This window comes from Rosa rugosa, chromosome 4, assembly GCF_958449725.1.
Source record: "Rosa rugosa chromosome 4, drRosRugo1.1, whole genome shotgun sequence".
Lineage (NCBI taxonomy): Eukaryota > Viridiplantae > Streptophyta > Magnoliopsida > Rosales > Rosaceae > Rosa > Rosa rugosa.
Window position 1 is genome coordinate 38,401,664 of NC_084823.1, and position 20,446 is coordinate 38,422,109.

The window sequence follows — 20,446 nt, forward strand, 5'->3', positions numbered from 1 at the left end:
TAATTAACAGCTATGCAAGTCCCTCTTACTTCTTTTACTGGTTCATGACGTATATACTAAGACGACTTGAATGTATTGATTTGATCCAAAAATAAAAATAGCAAATTACCATGAGATACACATTTTGAAAAAAAAATGCCCATGCGCTGGCCGTGTTTTGTTTTTATCCATGCGGTCATTAATTAAGCTATGCATGCAAACTCCGTTTCGCTTCATTTCTCTTCAAGTTAGTCTGTGAAATAATATTTTACAAAAATGCCCTTCTAATTGTAGCCACACACTTTTGTCAATTTCCTTTGTTTTTTTTTTTTTTTTTTTTTTGGTGAATAGACTGCAATTAAAAAGGAACGCCCGAGGAAAAGCCTAAAGGAAAGGCCCAAAAAGACCATCAATTTTCTTTTGTTTCTTCTGAGTTCAAGATAATATCTGCATTTGAGCAATTCAGATACTGTAAAACACAGCTTGCATTGCATCTAATCTTTCATAGTTAATGTGGAAGAAATATTAATAGTTCTTGCACATTCTTTTACAATTTTTTTCACATCATTCCTCTGTACAATTTCATATTCGCCTTCGTCGCAAAATGAATCTTTGCGTAATAAACAACAAACAAAGTTAAACTTATGTCTTCAAGTTGAATTGTGCTAACATATGATAATGCTACTAAGAGACAGTGAGTTATAGGATAAACTAACCAGGCAATTTCATTGGTTTTCTCAGAGGAACAAACTTTGCTCCAATTGCCAACGCAATGGGGAGGACCAAAATTTCATAGCCTCAATCCCTGGAATAAACAAGCCAGAATCATGTCATATTAAATGATAGTAGCACACTAAAAGCACGGGTCAATTCTCAAAACCAGCTATTGATCCAAATGGTATAAGATAAGTATCTCACATCTACAAAAACAAAGAAATTGGAAATCAGGTCTCATCAATATCCATAAATGATAAAGCTGCTGACCCTCCATCAATTTCCATTAGAAGAAACAAGCACATCTCATAATATAAGTCACTGACCCTCAATAAGCTTAGTAAAAAACGAGAACTCCATCAATTTTCATAAGAACAAACAAGCACATCTTGGAGTATATAGCTACTGATCCTCAGTAAGCTCATTAAAAAACAAGAACTCCATCAATTTTCATCAGGACATACTAGAACTTCTCAGAGTACGTATAAAGCTACTGACCCTCAATAAGCTCAATGAAAAATGGTAACTCCATCAATTTTCATAAGAACAAACAAGCACATTGCAAAGGATAAAGCTACTGACCCTCAATAAACTCAGTAAAAATACGAGAACTCCACCAATTTTCATCAGAACAAACAAGCACTTCGCAAAGGATAAAGCTATTGACCCTCAATAAGGTTAGTGAAAAACAAGCACTCCATCAATTTCCATTAAAACAAACAAGCACTTCTCAAAGGATAAAACTACTGACCCTCAATAAGCTTAGTAAAAAACAAGACTATCAATTTACATCAAAACAATCAAGCATATCTCAAAGTATAAGGCTACTGACCCTCAATAAGCTTAGTAAAAAACGAGACTATCAATTTACATCAAAACAATCAAGCATATCTCAAAGTATAAGGCTACTGACCCTCAATAAGCTTACTAAAAAACAAAGATCATATAATTTCAAGAAACACACAAAACTCTTACTAAGAAAAATAGCAGAAAAATGATGAAAAACAAAAAATTGATTTACGTTGAATACCTTATTCGACCATGAAGCTAAAACTATTGACCTTCAGAATTAAACATAAACATGAGCTTACAATATACATAAGGTTAGACATAAAAATAAAATCATGAAGCTAAAGCTACTGACCCTCAAAAATTAAAGTTGCAGATCTTTAAAGGGTTCATATAATCCTAAATTTCACATATTGCAGAATTTAATGTTGGTGACTCTTAATAATCTCATAAAATTCATTTTTGTTTTTTTACTATTCTTAATCATAGAACTCATCAATTTCCTTCATAACAAACAAATCTCATAAACTAAAGCTACTGACCCTCAGAAACTGAAGCTATTGATTTTTAGAGGGTCCATATAATCCTAGATTGCACATAATGCAGCATTTTAATGCTGGTCACTCTCAGTAAGCTCATAAATTTGATTTTTTGCTATTCTTTATCTCAGAATTCATCAATATCCATCATAACAAACAAATCTCATAAACTAAAGCTACTGATCCCAAATGATACTGACCTTTTTGCTCAATCATGGATTTGCAGGCCTGGATCAATCCCTAGCTTTGCTGCCTTGCTCGACGGTGGATTTGCAGGCTAGAAGCAATCCCTAGTTTCGCCTCCTTGCTCGAGGTCGGGAGCAATCCTTATCTTCGCCGTCTTGCTCGACAATGGATTTGTATGCCGGAACCAAACCCTAGCTTCGCCGAATTGCTCGACGGTAGATTTGCAATCCGGAACCAAACCCTAGCTTCGTCGGCTTGCTCGACTGTAGATTTGCAGTCCGGGACCAAACCCTAACTTCGCCGTCCTGCAACGCCACCTTGCTTCGCTTTCTTGTTTCGCTACCTAGCTTTGCTGAAATGGAAGATAAGGTTTTGATTTTGAGAGAAATGGAATTGATGGGTTTGATTTTGGGAGAAAATTGAAATGAAGGTTGTGGCAATTGTCGTAATTAATTAGAACTTGTTGTGCCATTTTGGTTTTGTGCAAACGGGCAGTTACTGTTACTAATCATAAAACTGACCGCATGGGCTTCATATTATAAAACTTGCGCATGGGAAGAAACAATAGCCCATTGTAGTTAATGGTCATTATCTCAAATAAAAAAAAGGAACTATGCATTGAATGTAGAATAAATAAAGGATAACTAGTCGCACCGCATAAATCGTGATCAATTAACCCATGCACAGCGCAAGTGCCAAAGGCTAAAGGATCATGAAAATGAAGTATGGTGCGGTCATACGTGTTATGTGATTCTAACATATATGTACATACGGAAATTCTACCATTTCTACCTTCAATCTCATAAAACATTTAAATGACCAACAAGGAATCAATTTGCTATACTTTGACATATGTTAGATATTGGAAGAAATTAATTTCTCTTTACATGAAATGAAGGTCTTGACGAACATGACTAATTAATTTTAGGGAAAATTTTGCAAACAGTACACCAAGTAAAAGCCACTAATAATTTCTATACATAAAGTTTCAAACCGAGCATTTCAGTACACAAAATCTGAAATTCGACCCACTATCTAGACACGACGTTAATGACGCCGTTAATTTGAGAGGTAATATGGTCTATTCAGATTTTTACTATGAGCACTCGGCCTTCTCTCTCTGGGCACCCAACGTTCCCTCTCTCTCTCTCTCTCTCTCTCACTATGACTCTATCAGCACCCCATCTCTCATAAACTAAAGCTACTGACCCTCAGAAACTGAAGCTATTGATTTTTAGAGGGTCCATATAATCCTAGATTGCACATAATGCAGCATTTTAATGCTGGTCACTCTCAGTAAGCTCATAAATTTGATTTTTTGCTATTCTTTATCTCAGAATTCATCAATATCCATCATAACAAACAAATCTCATAAACTAAAGCTACTGATCCCAAATGATACTGACCTTTTTGCTCAATCATGGATTTGCAGGCCTGGATCAATCCCTAGCTTTGCTGCCTTGCTCGACGGTGGATTTGCAGGCTAGAAGCAATCCCTAGTTTCGCCTCCTTGCTCGAGGTCGGGAGCAATCCTTATCTTCGCCGTCTTGCTCGACAATGGATTTGTATGCCGGAACCAAACCCTAGCTTCGCCGAATTGCTCGACGGTAGATTTGCAATCCGGAACCAAACCCTAGCTTCGTCGGCTTGCTCGACTGTAGATTTGCAGTCCGGGACCAAACCCTAACTTCGCCGTCCTGCAACGCCACCTTGCTTCGCTTTCTTGTTTCGCTACCTAGCTTTGCTGAAATGGAAGATAAGGTTTTGATTTTGAGAGAAATGGAATTGATGGGTTTGATTTTGGGAGAAAATTGAAATGAAGGTTGTGGCAATTGTCGTAATTAATTAGAACTTGTTGTGCCATTTTGGTTTTGTGCAAACGGGCAGTTACTGTTACTAATCATAAAACTGACCGCATGGGCTTCATATTATAAAACTTGCGCATGGGAAGAAACAATAGCCCATTGTAGTTAATGGTCATTATCTCAAATAAAAAAAAAGGAACTATGCATTGAATGTAGAATAAATAAAGGATAACTAGTCGCACCGCATAAATCGTGATCAATTAACCCATGCACAGCGCAAGTGCCAAAGGCTAAAGGATCATGAAAATGAAGTATGGTGCGGTCATACGTGTTATGTGATTCTAACATATATGTACATACGGAAATTCTACCATTTCTACCTTCAATCTCATAAAACATTTAAATGACCAACAAGGAATCAATTTGCTATACTTTGACATATGTTAGATATTGGAAGAAATTAATTTCTCTTTACATGAAATGAAGGTCTTGACGAACATGACTAATTAATTTTAGGGAAAATTTTGCAAACAGTACACCAAGTAAAAGCCACTAATAATTTCTATACATAAAGTTTCAAACCGAGCATTTCAGTACACAAAATCTGAAATTCGACCCACTATCTAGACACGACGTTAATGACGCCGTTAATTTGAGAGGTAATATGGTCTATTCAGATTTTTACTATGAGCACTCGGCCTTCTCTCTCTGGGCACCCAACGTTCCCTCTCTCTCTCTCTCTCTCTCTCACTATGACTCTATCAGCACCCCATCTCTCATAAACTAAAGCTACTGACCCTCAGAAACTGAAGCTATTGATTTTTAGAGGGTCCATATAATCCTAGATTGCACATAATGCAGCATTTTAATGCTGGTCACTCTCAGTAAGCTCATAAATTTGATTTTTTGCTATTCTTTATCTCAGAATTCATCAATATCCATCATAACAAACAAATCTCATAAACTAAAGCTACTGATCCCAAATGATACTGACCTTTTTGCTCAATCATGGATTTGCAGGCCTGGATCAATCCCTAGCTTTGCTGCCTTGCTCGACGGTGGATTTGCAGGCTAGAAGCAATCCCTAGTTTCGCCTCCTTGCTCGAGGTCGGGAGCAATCCTTATCTTCGCCGTCTTGCTCGACAATGGATTTGTATGCCGGAACCAAACCCTAGCTTCGCCGAATTGCTCGACGGTAGATTTGCAATCCGGAACCAAACCCTAGCTTCGTCGGCTTGCTCGACTGTAGATTTGCAGTCCGGGACCAAACCCTAACTTCGCCGTCCTGCAACGCCACCTTGCTTCGCTTTCTTGTTTCGCTACCTAGCTTTGCTGAAATGGAAGATAAGGTTTTGATTTTGAGAGAAATGGAATTGATGGGTTTGATTTTGGGAGAAAATTGAAATGAAGGTTGTGGCAATTGTCGTAATTAATTAGAACTTGTTGTGCCATTTTGGTTTTGTGCAAACGGGCAGTTACTGTTACTAATCATAAAACTGACCGCATGGGCTTCATATTATAAAACTTGCGCATGGGAAGAAACAATAGCCCATTGTAGTTAATGGTCATTATCTCAAATAAAAAAAAGGAACTATGCATTGAATGTAGAATAAATAAAGGATAACTAGTCGCACCGCATAAATCGTGATCAATTAACCCATGCACAGCGCAAGTGCCAAAGGCTAAAGGATCATGAAAATGAAGTATGGTGCGGTCATACGTGTTATGTGATTCTAACATATATGTACATACGGAAATTCTACCATTTCTACCTTCAATCTCATAAAACATTTAAATGACCAACAAGGAATCAATTTGCTATACTTTGACATATGTTAGATATTGGAAGAAATTAATTTCTCTTTACATGAAATGAAGGTCTTGACGAACATGACTAATTAATTTTAGGGAAAATTTTGCAAACAGTACACCAAGTAAAAGCCACTAATAATTTCTATACATAAAGTTTCAAACCGAGCATTTCAGTACACAAAATCTGAAATTCGACCCACTATCTAGACACGACGTTAATGACGCCGTTAATTTGAGGGGTAATATGGTCTATTCAGATTTTTACTATGAGCACTCGGCCTTCTCTCTCTGGGCACCCAACGTTCCCTCTCTCTCTCTCTCTCTCTCTCACTATGACTCTATCAGCACCCCATCTCTCCCCCCCCCCCCCCTCCCAATCCCGATCACCTCTGCAATTCCAACCATCCACATCTTCTCTCTATTGGATTCATCAAACAACCCATTTGCATCATCCAACCTGCCTTCCTTACACAAGCCATGCCATTTATTAAGGATTCATCAAACAACCCAATGCGGTGGTCGCCGAGATCGAGAGAGAGAGAGGGGTCGAGCTTTCTGGGTTTGGGTATGTTTTGTTGTTCGGCGGTGGCTTCAAGAGACTCTGACGAGGTCTGTGGAGGGTGTGCCACAGGATAGACACTTCACCTGGCTCTGCAAAGCTCCCCCGAAAATCTCCATCACCACCGTGGACCACCCCGGAGCCGTCCCATTGGCTTTGCCGTTGGCCTGACTATTGCCGTTGGCATGGCCATTGCTGGTGATGTTGCGCCGGAGCTTCTTCAGGCGAAGGCAGGTGTTATGGCAAGCATCAATAACGTAACGCAGGAATTCATGTGCGTCTTCCTGACGACCGTGGCGAAAGTGTTCGGCGAAAATATTCAGACAGCTCCGAATCTTCGCCGGCGCATCTAGACTGAGATGGATTGATCTGAAAGGGAAGATGGAGAGGAGATGGGTTCTGGGATAAATGGATTGACAGAGAGAGGAGATCCTCTTTTTTCTTTTTCTTTTTTTTCTTTTCTTTTTTTACCAAAAAAGTGAGCCAGAATGTGAGAGTATTAAATTACCCTTTAACAAATGAACAATGACATAAAAGTTAACGGCATTATTGACGTCGTGTCTATATAGTAGGTCGGGCTTCAGATTTCGTGTACTAAAATGATCGGTTTGAAACTTTATGTATCAAAATTATTAATGGCCTTTAGTTGATGTACTGTTTGCAAAATTTTTTGTATCAAACTTTATGTATCAAAATTTTTTCTTTTTCTTTTTTTTCTTTTCTTTTTTTACCAAAAAAGTGAGCCAGAATGTGAGTATTAAATTACCCTTTAACAAATGAACAATGACATAAAAGTTAACGGCATTATTGACGTCGTGTCTATATAGTAGGTCGGGCTTCAGATTTCGTGTACTAAAATGATCGGTTTGAAACTTTATGTATCAAAATTATTAATGGCCTTTAGTTGATGTACTGTTTGCAAAATTTTCCCTTAATCTTATTGCTAAACAAATTAATTGAAAAAAGGACTGAGCTCTATAATTATGGAATGGAGGGAGGTGCCCGCCCTAGAGGAAGTTTGTGAAGGACTGCTCTCCTCCAGGGTAATGTACATTATGTATAAATATGTTCAACTCATCAAGTTAAGCTTATGTTGATCCATGCGATCATATGTCATGGGAAACCATCAGGATCATCACCTACCTCCAGAACAGTCAAATTTCAATTGAGAAAATGGGAGTTCAGTGCTTACAAGAACCTATATTTTGTAATTAGCTTTAAAAAAATAAGCATCTTCATTCAAATCAAGGTTTTCTTTTCAACTTGCAAGAAATCCTTAAATTGTTTCAGCTGAGTGTAATTGTCATCAATGGATTTTGTGTGTGCTGGACTTTCCAGCACTTTTAGTCAGTGCTTTGGTAATGACATGAGTAAGAATTCCAATGGGGCAGACAAACAGACAAAGGGAAATTGAATGTCGCGTCTCGATTTGGTTTTCCAGTCCATCGTGATAAACCTGCCTGTATAGAATGAACGAAGAGTGTTAAGAGTTAGAAACTAATAAATTCACAGACATTCAACCGTGTGTGAGATGGAGAGAGTTATATACCTTGCTGCAAAGAGATCAACAACCAACAAGTGAATCCACGCAGAAGCTAATGTCATCTCATTCGAGAACATCTTTGCAATCCCAGGCAGCTGCATTTAGTATAAAGGCAGAAAAGAGGATATATGTAGTTGCTTTTCATTTTCTCAGAAACAATTGCTTAACATGTATAAGCTAATACACACCTCAGGCAGCCAGTATTGACTTGCAAATATCAATCGAATTGTTTCTGGAGTCCAAGAGAGGTATAGTAGATAAGCATAGAGAAGTCCAAGCACTATATACGGTATACTGCTTTCAATAGATGCTTTTGTCTGCAATTTACGTGACTTGAAATAATTAGGTGCATACGACCTGAAGACAGGACCCAAATTGAGAACATTATGGCATTCAAACAAACATATTTTATGGTCAATTTGCATTCATACAAGCTAGAAGAACCTAATATGGGAAACAGGAACCATAGCAATGATTCAATGAAAGAATAGAAGAAATTTGGAAAAAGTAGGCATACAAGTTTTATAACTAACACAATGGTTAAACAGCAGCAATCATTTACAACAGTCTATAATCGATATCTGCATGATGAAATTAACTTGCAACATTGAAGGAGAATCATAGGACTTGGTAATACAGTGAAACATACTAGTTCAGCTTTAGGTGCAAGAACCATGAGGCCATAAAATGGGAGTACTGCTGCTGTTCCCAAAGTAAAAGCAGTGCTAGCTATTTGAGAACTTGCCAACCCTGGAAAGGAAATACCAGCCTTACTATTATTAGAAGTAATGGCAAAAATCATTCATGGTCAGACAAAAGTAAGAAGATTTCTAGCTTAACATGTTAAACATCTATGCATCAAATGACATGAGTAATTGACAACTGTTTTACAGAAATTCAAGTTCAGGAGTAGCTAATTAGATACCGAAAGAGAAATAAAATAAAAAATTGAAAAAACAGGGGTCTGTCTCTTCTATTAAATGTTGGTGCAGAACTGGATGTTCCAGTCTCATGCAACATGGCACCAAATATACAATGACCAAAGAACAATGAAGGCGTTTTTTTTATTTTTTTTTATTTTATTTTGTAAGCTAATAACCTGTACTTAATGTTTAAGTTCTCAAGGCTAATACCTCAGAAGTCAGGTAGGAATTGATGTCAGCAAAAAATAATAACAAAAAAAACCCGAAAATTATTGTGAAACTGAAAGTCTTTTACTCATCTAAAAACCATGAACGATATTATCATATCTGACTATAGTCTATAGATCATAGTTAAAATTAGAGAAGATCCTCCTTGGTGCTTGTACAGGTATTCTAGTTTCCTGGAGTCTGTATTTCATGCCAAGGAATAGTCAACTAGATAATATGAGACTTTTATAGACATTGGTTTCTTGCAACGTTGTTGTAATTGTGACTCAATTGAATTCAATATATATGCAATCATAAATACATATTCTCCTAAACAGTACTAATCAACGTTGTCAAAGCTAGTTACAGCTTTCACTCGCCATATAATACATGTAAATTGTTTCGCATATATGCATTTATATAAATGTCACTCCACCAAAACATGCTAGCAATTTTTCTCTTAAAACCTTCTGGCACCTGAAATCTTCTATGCATAAGATATTCATGCTCCCTCATATACAGTTATACTAACTTTTGAACTTCGCAATATATCAAGACTTAAATTGGCCAGACAATGATACAAATGGTATAAACAATAATGAATGACAAAATAGAGATAAAAGTAGAAGAAAAGATCACATGATGCATATACTCCGGGGTTTTTTGGAGGCAGACTGGCTATCTCAAGTTTTGGTGTTACAGTAACTCTTGAACCACCAACAAAGCTCCAGTCCTTGTGTAGATGAGCTCCTGCCGTCACAATCTGTTGACCTAAAAGTGCAGTATTATTACCTCGAAGTGAAAAACTGAACCTTTGTTCCCTTCCATCATTCTTCCAACACCTTATAGTCTTCTTAGCATAGTCAATCTATACGAAACAGAACTTTAATTGTAAGAGAAGCTGTGTCCAGCACGGAAAATTTATGGGGAGTTATGAAAATAGTTGCATGCTTTAAATGGCAGTAAGAGGCAGTGAAGCATATTAGCATAATAGCATATTGGAAAACTTGAGGCTTTTGAAAACAATGCAATAAAGAATACCCATCTACACTTACAATAGGACCCTGATGGAAATTACATGATTCTCTCCATTACTGTTTCGCATAAGAATTAGTCAAATTCCACTTTCCATAATGTAGATGATAATGGCTGACTAGACCCTTTTATGGTGGATAAGGTTTTATAACAAAAGTACAAGTGATATGCAATGAACCAATTCAATTACTCTAAAAGTCATCAACTCAAAATATTAGACTGATTTCAGTTAAAAGTTTCAATTTTGGAAATCAAATAGCAGGCAGAAGAAAGAACAAGTACAAAATCTCAATGGCCAAGAAAACCAATTCTGGTGCACCCAAGCTGTGAATCTCTGAAGCCATACTGGGAAAGCACCCACCTTAGTAGAAATCTTGTGTCTTGGACCAAACATAACTAATTTCAATACTATGCTATCTATCTACCCATTTCAAAGTGGATCAGAAACACATCTAAAACCCCAGATTACAATGATATCTATCTACCCATTTCAAAGTGGATCTAAAACCCCAGATTACAAACAAAATTACAACCTACAAAGTATAAGATCACAGAAGAAAATATTTTAATGACCTGAACTGAAAAAACAGAGATCCCCAAATGAATTTAACACTTGCTTTGTTCTACTTACTTTCCATAATTGAACTACTTGGAAGTAAAAAATGAAGCTTGAAAATCTTGGAGGAAAAAAGAGCATACCTTGAGAGCTGAGATTGGAGAGACGAAGAGGCAAGAAGTAGAGAAGGCCATGACCAGAAAACCCAGCAAGACAAGAGTAGTGGTTGCTTCTTCATTCGCTTATAAATCCAGCACTGAGAGAAAGACAAGAAGAATTTAATAATGGAGCAAAAGTAAAGCATAGTTTCCACTGATAGAAGCATAGTACAGACACGGAGGTCAGAGATTGAAGGAGTGACGGAAGAGATGAGCTGAAAAGGGAAAGGGGGGATAGCACTAACTGTTGGTGTGCCTTCTGTTTTGTCATATCATCACATCACCCACTAAAAAAATCTAGTCGGTGGTGACTGGTACCAAAGTTTAAACAAGAACAACTTTCGTCTCCCCATTGGTTACTTCTGTAATTCTGTTAAGATTCCCAAATTCTAGTAATTAAACTCGGCGCCGAATTGTTCCTTCCAATTAAGGAAAGCTAACTGTGAGAGTTTCTAAATATAGATAAAAATGAAATTATGGTAAGTTGCAAAGTTAAGGGGTTTAGGCTTTTTGTTTTTTTTTTTCTTTCTTCTAGGAAATATGCAAACATTTCATTTAAAAATGTAAGATTACGAGAAAATTGACTAAATTCATTGTCAAAGCTAAAGAAATATTAACAATGTCGTCGATGATTAAGCAGTCTCGGTACTTGTTATATAACACACTCGACACAAATACCTATACACTTGTTGAGTTGCAGTCTCGAGACTTATTATTCAAATCCCCACAGAGTTGTCGAAACTTGGAAAAATGAATTCATCATATTTGAAAAATAAAAACTAAATATCCGACTCTCAAATCTAGATCTTAGATTCAAATCTGAAATCGACCCTGAATCCCAATCCAAGCACTGTAGATGGATCTAGCGTGTTGGCAAAGAGTATACATAGAGAACAAAGTCCACACTCAAAAACTAGAGTTGAGACACCACACGCCATAACCAAAGACTATATGTGTGGCCTTCTAGACGACTTTGTGCCCAAAGCGTGAGTTTGGTAAGTGGGTGAGTACTGTACGTTTCTAAAGACTATGCGTCAAGTACTAGGGCACTTAGCCCACTAGTGTGGCTTTTCTTGTGTGGGGTGATCACCGTGATCGTAGGGTTACTTCCATATTTATTTATCACTACCCCACCCCTCACCCTAAACCCACATCCTAGTCTCCTTGATTTCGGTGAGATTTGAACGATGACTTTCGCAAGTCTTAATCAACATGCAATGACTCACCGTTTCAAATATTTACAGACAGAATTATTTGTGCTCTTATATTTTTAATTTTATTATATGTGCCACATTTTCTAATTTTATTGAAGAATTTTTTTCAAAGGTCTAATTTTCCTGTTAGTTTACACAATCTCAAAATTTCCCAATAAGAATGTAAATGGTTAAGGACAAAAAATGAATGTCTAAATTTCCCAATAAGGAATGTAAATGGTTAAGGACAGAAAAATGAATAGTCGACTACAACACTGAGTTAAGACCTGGCTCTAACTGATTAGTTAAAGAGTTATAAGGTCACATGATAAAATTAATGGTCCAGATTCACCAATGTTTTTGGTTGTTAAGATAAAGCGGGAAATGATACAAAATGAATTTAACTCTTAATTGTGAAATGACAAACAAAAAAGAAATAATCTTTCAATCAACAAAAAATTACCAACCTCACAGTACAAAGATTTTTCCCAACCAACAGTGAAATCCTGCAAATAAAACAAAAACGGCTCCCACAGAAAATGTATTTCCTGCATTTCGAGTTCTACAATTTTGATTTGTCTTTCAATATCTAGAGAATGTTCTTATCCAACAGTAAATTTCAATCCAACCAAGGTGTGAACAAGAAGTTTGATTCAGTGCAAAATGACATTGCAATAGTAAATTTTGGCTGTGAAACTTTACAATTCATATAATGATATACACAGTTCCAGACTACTGCTTTTTTGTACATGATGGGATACAACGTCGGTAAGTTCCAAACTAGGCCATTGGAGTCTCCAACATGTTTTACACAAGCTCATTTCAAGACCCTGTCCAATAATTGGTAGAAACCATTCTGGCTTTCATATACTGAGTCCCAAAAGGCCATCATTTTGGTAAACTACTTTCAGAAAAGGTGTTTTGTTCTACTTCTTGCTTCACTGCATTAAGAGGAGAAAGAAAAATTAACACAGAAGCTAATCAACTTCAATACAATTCATTATGAGCCTCATTCAATGGAAGTATTTTGGCCTGGCAATTGAAGAAATGCTTACATAACCTGCCATTCAGGTACAATATGAAATCCAGCCTAATACAGAGGGACAACAATAAGATAAAACCATTTCAGAACAAGTTTTGGATAAGAACATCAATAACAAGCATAAAGTCACTAATATGCCAACAAAATCACTTGGTATGCATTCTCCTGCGAACTCGATTATCATATCCAAACTTATACAACACAAAAATTATTGGTTCCAAACTGCAATCTTGAACATCATACCATATCTTAAAAATTATTTGCTGCAACTTCGTAGTTCGTACCTTGGACTGTCACATATGAAAAGCTTAGGAGCAAGGGAAATTTAGAAGCCAAGAAAACCAATTTAATTTGTTATCTTTTGAAGATCTTTCGATACTGTCTGTGACTTTGTTCTTCATATAAAATCAATGAAGCATCAATTCTATTTGATACCATGACCAGAGAATATGATGTAAAGAGTGAAATTTTAGTAGACTTAGCTTTCTCATCCTTTTAGTCATAGTACTTTCTGGGTTGGGGAAAACATACTACTTCATTGGATTAGAAACAAAATATCTCCTTTGAATTACAGTATATCACAGGATTATGCCAGTGACCAAGGAATCAGTTGTAATAAAATTACCCCAACTTGAACCAGATCTAAACCAGTTATATCCTTTTTGAGAAAATGAAACCCAACATCAATAGAATCAATTGCCAACTATGTATACTTAAACCCAATAACTCATAACATAAGCAAATACAGTACCAATTGGAGATATCAAGTAGTAAATCATTACCAAATCACCAGCAAGCTCCTCAAATTTCACACAAACCAACAAGAATCTGCAGATATCGGCTACGATGCAGATGATGTGTTGGACGAATTTGCGCTCCAAAAACTTGCAAATGAAAGGTGCAAAACTTCTTTTCACGTTTTAAGGGCCTTTGTTGTGTCAACGTGAAAAGAAGCTGTGCCCCTTTGCTTTGATTGAGAAGGCAAATTCGCCCAGCACATCACCTCATCGCAGAAAACATCTATGAGCTTCATTAGGGTTTCTGACATCTTCATTTGCGGCTGCCGGTTTAGGATTTAGGTCTGATCCAGATGAGTGCTACTACTTCTCTTTTATAGCAGCTGGGCGGCTGAGGTCAAGACCCCTAATCGTCATTTCAGTTTATAGGTGATGTGAAGGTTAAGTTACTGACAGTTTTTACCACAACCGCTTTATGGTAAAACATCACACTAGAGATAATTGATGAATGAAAATTACTTTCAAACAACTCTACTGGGTTCTTTTCAAGTGTAGACTTGTTTAAGAGATGGCATTGTTATATCGACAACCCAATTCAACGACGAAAACAAAGGGTTTCAACGTTTGCTTAGTAAAGTACCCAAGTGTGTTTTGAGGAAACTAGGAGTTACATGTTTAGCACTGAACTTAACAGTACATTCAGTGAGTTTGAAAGATGAACTCAACATTTGAACATGAAAATTACTAAAACTAAGAAATATGCACCTTGCTGAAGGTAGGATAAGAATAGTACTTGATACTTCTATATGCTAAATATCAAATATTTTACCAGCATTGTTTGCAGCCGTTGAAATGGATACTACCATTGACACCAATACCTTACACTTTATGGCATCATCAACATCCACCATCACTGCAGTATTTTACCACATTCAGTATTTAAAATCATGCTCAACAAGTGACTTCAAGTCAATGATTCGACATTCCAAGCTTAAATTTCAGTTTTATCAACAAGCAAGTTAAGCAAGTCTGGAATATTTAGTTAATGATGCATTGCAAAAAGATCACGAACATTGACACTTCCATCATCACTAGGATCTTACTACTCCCCTAGGAAGCAAATCCAAATAAGCCAAACCCAGGAAACTAACAAACTACAGAGGTAGTGATCTTAAAACAATTAGCTTCAGTTACATAGTCGCTTCCTTCTGTTCCTTCAGTCGCTTGCTTTGACGCCTTTCCCTCTGACTCATTTCATGCTTCAGCTCGTTCACTGAGATGTTACAGGGCCTCCCTCGTCGTCTTTTTGGATTTTGTGGCTGCTCAGGTTGCTTTGGCAGCTGCAGTTCGTCTTCCCTTTTGTGGCTGCTCAAGGTACTTTGGGTGCGGCAGTTCTTCACAAGCTCATTATCTGGATTCAACTTTCGAGGCCTCCCCCTTCGTTTTTGTGGTTGCTCAGGATGCTTCAGGGGCTGCAGCTCAACATGATGCTCATTATCTGGATTCAGCTTTAAAAACGGTGATTCTGTCATCGATGGAGCAGGTTCATATTTTGATGCAGCAAAAAGACCCAAAACCATATTTCTTTCCAACTTAGGAGGCCTCTCTTGTCTTTGATTTTCTGGTTCTTCCTGCAGCTTCTGATACTTAGCAGGCAATGATACATCTTCAGTCGCAGCCACATCCAGTTTTCGTTTAGAAGGCCTCCCTCTTGGTTTCTGTGGCTGCTCAGGATGTTTTGGAAGCTGAAGCTCACCATTATGCTGATTGTGTGAAGTCAACTTAGGCCTCCGTAGGCCTTGATGCTTCATTTCTTGTGGCTGCTCATAATGGTGCTCCGAGGGCAATGATTGTGCCATCGATACAACAAGCTCAGATTGTGATGCAGCTTGGCTGCGTGAACGTAAGTTCATATGGCACAGCTGCTTCTGTTGCAGCTCTTTTGCTGTTTGAGGAAGATCTTCCTCTGATGCTGAATTGAGCTGTGGACTTTCTGCCATTGTTGTTGGCTTGGATTTCAACATCTTTTGTTGACCATGATGATCTGTACTTTGCACCACCGGTTGAGATGACTTGTCCATGATTGTTGGTCCTACATCTTCACATGCTTCAGGAGTGGGAAGTTCTACATTCTGACAGCCTAACGCTAGTTTCTTGCAAGGGAGGATTGGACCAATGGCATTTGGCATTGTTGTAGGCTCTGGTGTTCCCCGCTTTCGCCGATTAGAGTGATTTGCTGGTTGCTTCTTCGATTGAGATGAATTTTCTATTCCCGGCTTTTCCACTTGAGACCTTGCAGTACTTGAAATCAACTGATACAGCTCATAAAAAGGCTGTGAGGGTGATGAACCTGCCATAGATCTAGTTGTTACTTGTTTACATTCAGACAAAATTTTTCCTCGAGATCTAAGTTGCCTCTGCTGCAGCTGTGTTTGGCCTGTTTTCTTTGCTGATGTCTTCAGTTTTTGAGGCTTTTCAGTTACTCCAGTGTTTAATTGCTGGGAATCCTGATTCCTTCTTGGTGATAAGTCCACCACAGATGTAGTGAGTAACGATTCAGATTTGGACCGCCTCTGGCCCTGGGGAGGCAATTCCCTCTGCTGTGCTAGTTCCCGTGACTGTTGCTGTGTTTGACATGATAACTCAACTACTTGACCATCACACTTACTTTTTTCCTGTACTGGATCTCTGTGCTGCTGCTCCTGCTTAAGTTCCAAGGTAATACAAGAAATCGCAATCAGATTGAAACAACTTGTTGATTGTTACATGCATATCTATTCTATGTATAACCAAAAACCCACTTTGTCGACCATGATAGCCAAAAGCTCCCATTATTCCCTGTTTCATTATTTAAAGGATATTCACATCACCTTCACATTTTTCTTTCCAGTAACTTTTATAACTCCTTCAACATCCTATCTTTCTCTGAAAAGATATTTCTGGCGTATGTAAAATCCTATAAAAAATATGTTTATATTTGTGCATGCATGTATTTTACTGTGCAATAACTAATTACCTATTGAAGAAAAGAGATGCATGTATTATCTATCGCTCTTTTCTGTAATAGAATAAGCAGAAAAGGGGGGTAATTGTTGCTACCTGACAGTTAGGTTCCTTCGATACTCTGCAATCAGATTCAGATGCTTTTTTACACCATGGACGTAGTTGCCTCAGCTGGTGGTGCTTCATTTGTGCCGGAAAACCACAATCCATGTATTCCCTCTCTCCACAAGAATCAGCAATTGGCATTGTTGTTTCCTCTAAGTCCACAAAAGAGTTGGGAGTTGTATGGTTTAACTCTCTAGTGGTCAAGAGATCCAACAAACTTTCCTGCACCCTATGTGTCTTTTCCTGAAGTTTATGCGTCATCCTCAACAATTCTAAACAATTCTCCTGAGTCCAGAAAAAAACAAAAAAAATCATAACAGGTATAAATAAGTAAATGACGTGGTTGGGACTATATTATATATACATAAGTTTTAGTATTTACCCTAGAGAAAGTTGATGAACTTTGGTAGGGCAGTTTCTGCCTAGTAAGAGGAGTTGAATTAACGGCTATGGCTGCAGCTTTCTCTTGCTTCTTGCAAATCGACTCCTGCATACTGCTGTTTATGAAATGAGATAAAGGCACATAACAAATAAACAATAACACAACTGACATAAAACATAGAGAGAGAAAGGCCAACCCAGCATTAAGGATCGTCCTTAATAACTCAATTTGCTCTTGCAATTCTGAAACATTCTCAACTTGCTGTGCTTCTGCTGTAGTCAGCTTGTCAATCCCTTCAACTACTTCTTCTTGGAATTGAATTTGTCTTTTAATGCCTTCAATATGTTCTTTGGTCACTTCACATTGTTGTTCTGTACTATGACACGGTTCTTCCATTTGATCTTCAGGCACTTTATATTTCAGTTTAGCATCAATCTGCTTTTCAACACTCACTACGATATCTTGCATTTGATTTTGAACTTGATTGCCATTTACGCCATCTAGCTGTTCATTTTGTTGCATTGGATATCCATCTTGACAGTCAATCACCTTACTATTCTGTTCTTCTTGACTTTGCTGCCCATGGTCTCTCTGTTGTTCAATTACTTCAACTTCTTGTTCTTTGGTCACCTCATGAAAAAGCTCTGCAACATTGTGATTATCAACAATCTCAGTAATTACTTGTATTTGACTTTTATTTTTCTGTCCATTCACTTCATCTTTCTGTTCATTTTCTGGCTTTGACAATCCATTTTGATAGTCAATCACCTTACTGTTCTGTTCTTGAATTGGTTCTTGGTTTTGCTGTCCACATTCTGTCTGCTGTTCAATCACTTCAACTTGTTCTTCAGTCACTTTATACTTCTCTACTGCAACATTCTGATTTTCAGCAATAAACTCTTGACATTGTATCTGAATGTGATGTCCATTCACATCACCTTGCTTCTCATTTGGAGATCCACTTTCACCTTCCGCCATCTTATCATGCTGTTCTTCTTGAATCGGTTCTCGACTTTGCTGTCCATATTCTGGTTGTTGTTCAGTCACTTGAACTTGTGCTTTGCTCACCTTATTTTTCTGTACCTCTTGAATTGGTTCTTGACTTTGATGCCCATCTTCTATCTGTTGTTCGGTCACTTCATATTTCTGTACCGCAACATTCTGCTTTTCAACAATCAATGCAATTTCTTGCATTTGGTTCTGAACTTGATGTCCAATCACTTCACCTTGCTGCTCATCTGGACATTCATTTACATTGTCAATCACCTTAATATTCTGTTCTTCTTGATTGCGCAGCCCATTTTCTACTTTACATGTCTGTTCTGCAACATTATAGTTCTCAACAATGACTGCAGTTACTTGCATCTGCTTTTGACTTTTCTGTTCATTGACTATATCTTGCTGTTCAATATGTTTCTCCAAAGAACCATCTTTATAGTCAATCAGTAAACTATGTTGCTCTTCTTGAACAAATTCCTGACAAAATTGCAGCCATTGTTCACTCACTTCAACTTGTCCTTCAGTCACTCTATACTTCTCTTCCACAGTATCCTGCTCTTCAATAACCAATGCAATTTCTTGCATTTTTTGTCCAATAACTTCATTTTGCTGCTCATCTCCCAACCCAAGTTGATGGTCTGCTTGAATTGGTTCTTGACTTTGCGGCCTATATTCACTCTGTTGTTCAGTAACCTCAATTTCTGCTTTACATGTCTGTTCTGCAACAATCACTTCAGTTACTTGCATTTGCTTGTGGTTCTTCTCTCCATTCGCTTCATCTTGCCCCTCATACTGTGGCTCCGGCGAACCATTTTGTTGATACTCAATCACAAAGCTATCTTCTTTTTCTAGAATAAGTTCTCGACTTTGCTCCCCATGTTGTAGTTGTTGCTTAGTCACTTCAACTTGTTGTTCTTCAGTCTCTTTGCATTTCCCTTCTCCGGATGAGCCGAAAGATGTAGCAATTGAAGAACCATTTTCCTGACATTGCTTCCCAAGTTGTAGTATTTGCTCAGTCAAGTCAATCACTCCATCCTCCTGAATCAGTTGTCCAATCACCTCATCTTGATCCTCATCAGGACATCCATTCTCATCATCAATGACCTTACTCTGCTCATCTTCTCGAACCGGTTCTCGACATTGCAACCCTAATTCTCTCTCATTTTCACCAACTCCATCTCGTTCTTCGGCTAATTTTACATGTTCAACTACTTCGGCAGACATTGCAACAGCTGCAAAAAGGAGTAAAGTTTCTTCCTTTAGCTCTTTTATTCTTACTTTTTCCACTTTTACAAATTATAATCCAAAAGCATCAAACACATTTCTATCAAAATATATCTAAAAGCATAGAACTTTTTACTTCTACACACTTGACACAAAACCAGAACAGTGATGCAACAGTAAAGACTCAATCTTTCATTTGATTCTGGTTTGATACAGCAACCAAATACCAAAACAGTAAAAGTAAAAATAAAAATAATCCAAATATCATCATTATTATACAGAATGAAGAAACCATACCTAAAAAATAATAGAAAGAAAGGAGCTTGATCGTTAACTGTTACCAATCATCTCCTCCTACGCCATTTTTGGAAAGAGTGATTCTCTCTCTCTTAGGGTTTCGTCGTGTTTTCTAAGCTGGGTCTCAGTTGTATTTACCATCTAGTAGCTTCTGTGAAACTTTACCAGCTCTCTTATATAACGTTAAACTGGTGCCTCTTCATTGTTTTCTCCGCCCGGGCTTTTTCTTGTTTGGGCCGACTTATTATTGGGCTTCCAGCGTTTTCCCGCTTGAAAGGTTTGAATGAACCGCGAAAACCCGATTCGGTTACTATATTATGTACAAACGAAAATTACTTTATGGCTTTTACAGTTTACTTCTGTTGTTCCTAGCCTGCTGTTCTACATTTGCTTGTTTATGGCTCTGTCATTAGTACAAACGAAAGAAACTCTAATGTACTATACTACATGCTCACTAGAAAAAGCTCTCGGCCAATGCTGGCGAGTAGCGAACACTCCATGTCTAGTAGTCACCAAACTCTGTTCATAGTGTTCGGTTCTTATCTACTGAGCGATACTTCAAGTTGCTTTTCAAAAGTTCACTGGGCAATAGCTGAATATTAGGAAAATTTTTGCCGTCCGACCAGTGGATGTAGAGCCATCCACATTTTCAAAAAAGG

The 20,446-nt window shown here is 37.6% G+C and overlaps 2 protein-coding genes and 1 long non-coding RNA gene across 6 annotated transcripts; all 3 read right to left on the minus strand.

The window, feature by feature from the left end:
• Window positions 1-7,523: 7,523 nt before the first annotated feature.
• Window positions 7,524-11,174, minus strand: LOC133746188 (protein ABA DEFICIENT 4, chloroplastic). Of its 2 annotated transcripts, XM_062174353.1 has the most exons (7): window positions 11,051-11,174; window positions 10,791-10,903; window positions 9,696-9,924; window positions 8,576-8,676; window positions 8,115-8,243; window positions 7,933-8,021; window positions 7,524-7,843 (listed from the first exon to the last, which is right to left on the minus strand). In XM_062174353.1, exons 2-7 carry the CDS (start codon window positions 10,839-10,841, stop codon window positions 7,690-7,692), a joined length of 753 nt encoding a protein of 250 aa, XP_062030337.1. In that variant the 5' UTR covers window positions 10,842-10,903; window positions 11,051-11,174; the 3' UTR covers window positions 7,524-7,689. The 2 variants fall into 2 exon arrangements, with proteins under 2 accessions (XP_062030337.1, XP_062030336.1); XM_062174352.1 differs by lacking the exon at window positions 11,051-11,174 and having other exon boundaries at window positions 10,791-11,017.
• Window positions 11,175-12,502: 1,328 nt separating this feature from the next.
• On the minus strand, window positions 12,503-14,154 carry LOC133743746 (uncharacterized). The gene is made up of 2 exons (XR_009863237.1): window positions 13,823-14,154; window positions 12,503-12,939 (listed from the first exon to the last, which is right to left on the minus strand). It is a non-coding gene; the product is annotated as an uncharacterized LOC133743746 (long non-coding RNA).
• A 568-nt stretch (window positions 14,155-14,722) lies between these two features.
• Window positions 14,723-19,921, minus strand: LOC133742233 (uncharacterized). Of its 3 annotated transcripts, none has more exons than XM_062169911.1 (5): window positions 19,788-19,921; window positions 17,464-19,498; window positions 17,268-17,379; window positions 16,877-17,170; window positions 14,723-16,482 (listed from the first exon to the last, which is right to left on the minus strand). In XM_062169911.1, the coding sequence occupies exons 2-5, from the start codon at window positions 19,488-19,490 to the stop codon at window positions 14,968-14,970; spliced, it is 3,948 nt and encodes a 1,315-aa protein (XP_062025895.1). In that variant the 5' UTR covers window positions 19,491-19,498; window positions 19,788-19,921; the 3' UTR covers window positions 14,723-14,967. The 3 variants fall into 3 exon arrangements, with proteins under 3 accessions (XP_062025895.1, XP_062025893.1, XP_062025894.1); XM_062169909.1 differs by having other exon boundaries at window positions 17,268-17,382; XM_062169910.1 differs by having other exon boundaries at window positions 14,724-16,479; window positions 17,268-17,382.
• Between the last annotated feature and the right edge of the window lie 525 nt (window positions 19,922-20,446).

Excerpts from the sequence above, each read along its gene's own strand:
- LOC133746188 (XM_062174353.1), bottom strand. The coding sequence starts at position 10,841 with ATGGCCTTCTCTACTTCTTGCCTCTTCGTCTCTCCAATCTCAGCTCTC. Across the intron at positions 8,677-9,695 it reads CCCCGGAGTATATGCATCAT|GGTTGGCAAGTTCTCAAATA; the intron begins GTGATCTTTTCT and ends TTTCCTTTCCAG. Across the intron at positions 8,244-8,575 it reads TTGCACCTAAAGCTGAACTA|ACAAAAGCATCTATTGAAAG; the intron begins GTATGTTTCACT and ends CGTAAATTGCAG.
- LOC133742233 (XM_062169909.1), bottom strand. The coding sequence starts at position 19,490 with ATGTCTGCCGAAGTAGTTGAACATGTAAAATTAGCCGAAGAACGAGAT. Across the intron at positions 17,171-17,267 it reads GTTCATCAACTTTCTCTAGG|GAGAATTGTTTAGAATTGTT; the intron begins GTAAATACTAAA and ends TTCTGGACTCAG. Across the intron at positions 16,483-16,876 it reads CGAAGGAACCTAACTGTCAG|CAGGAGCAGCAGCACAGAGA; the intron begins GTAGCAACAATT and ends TTGGAACTTAAG.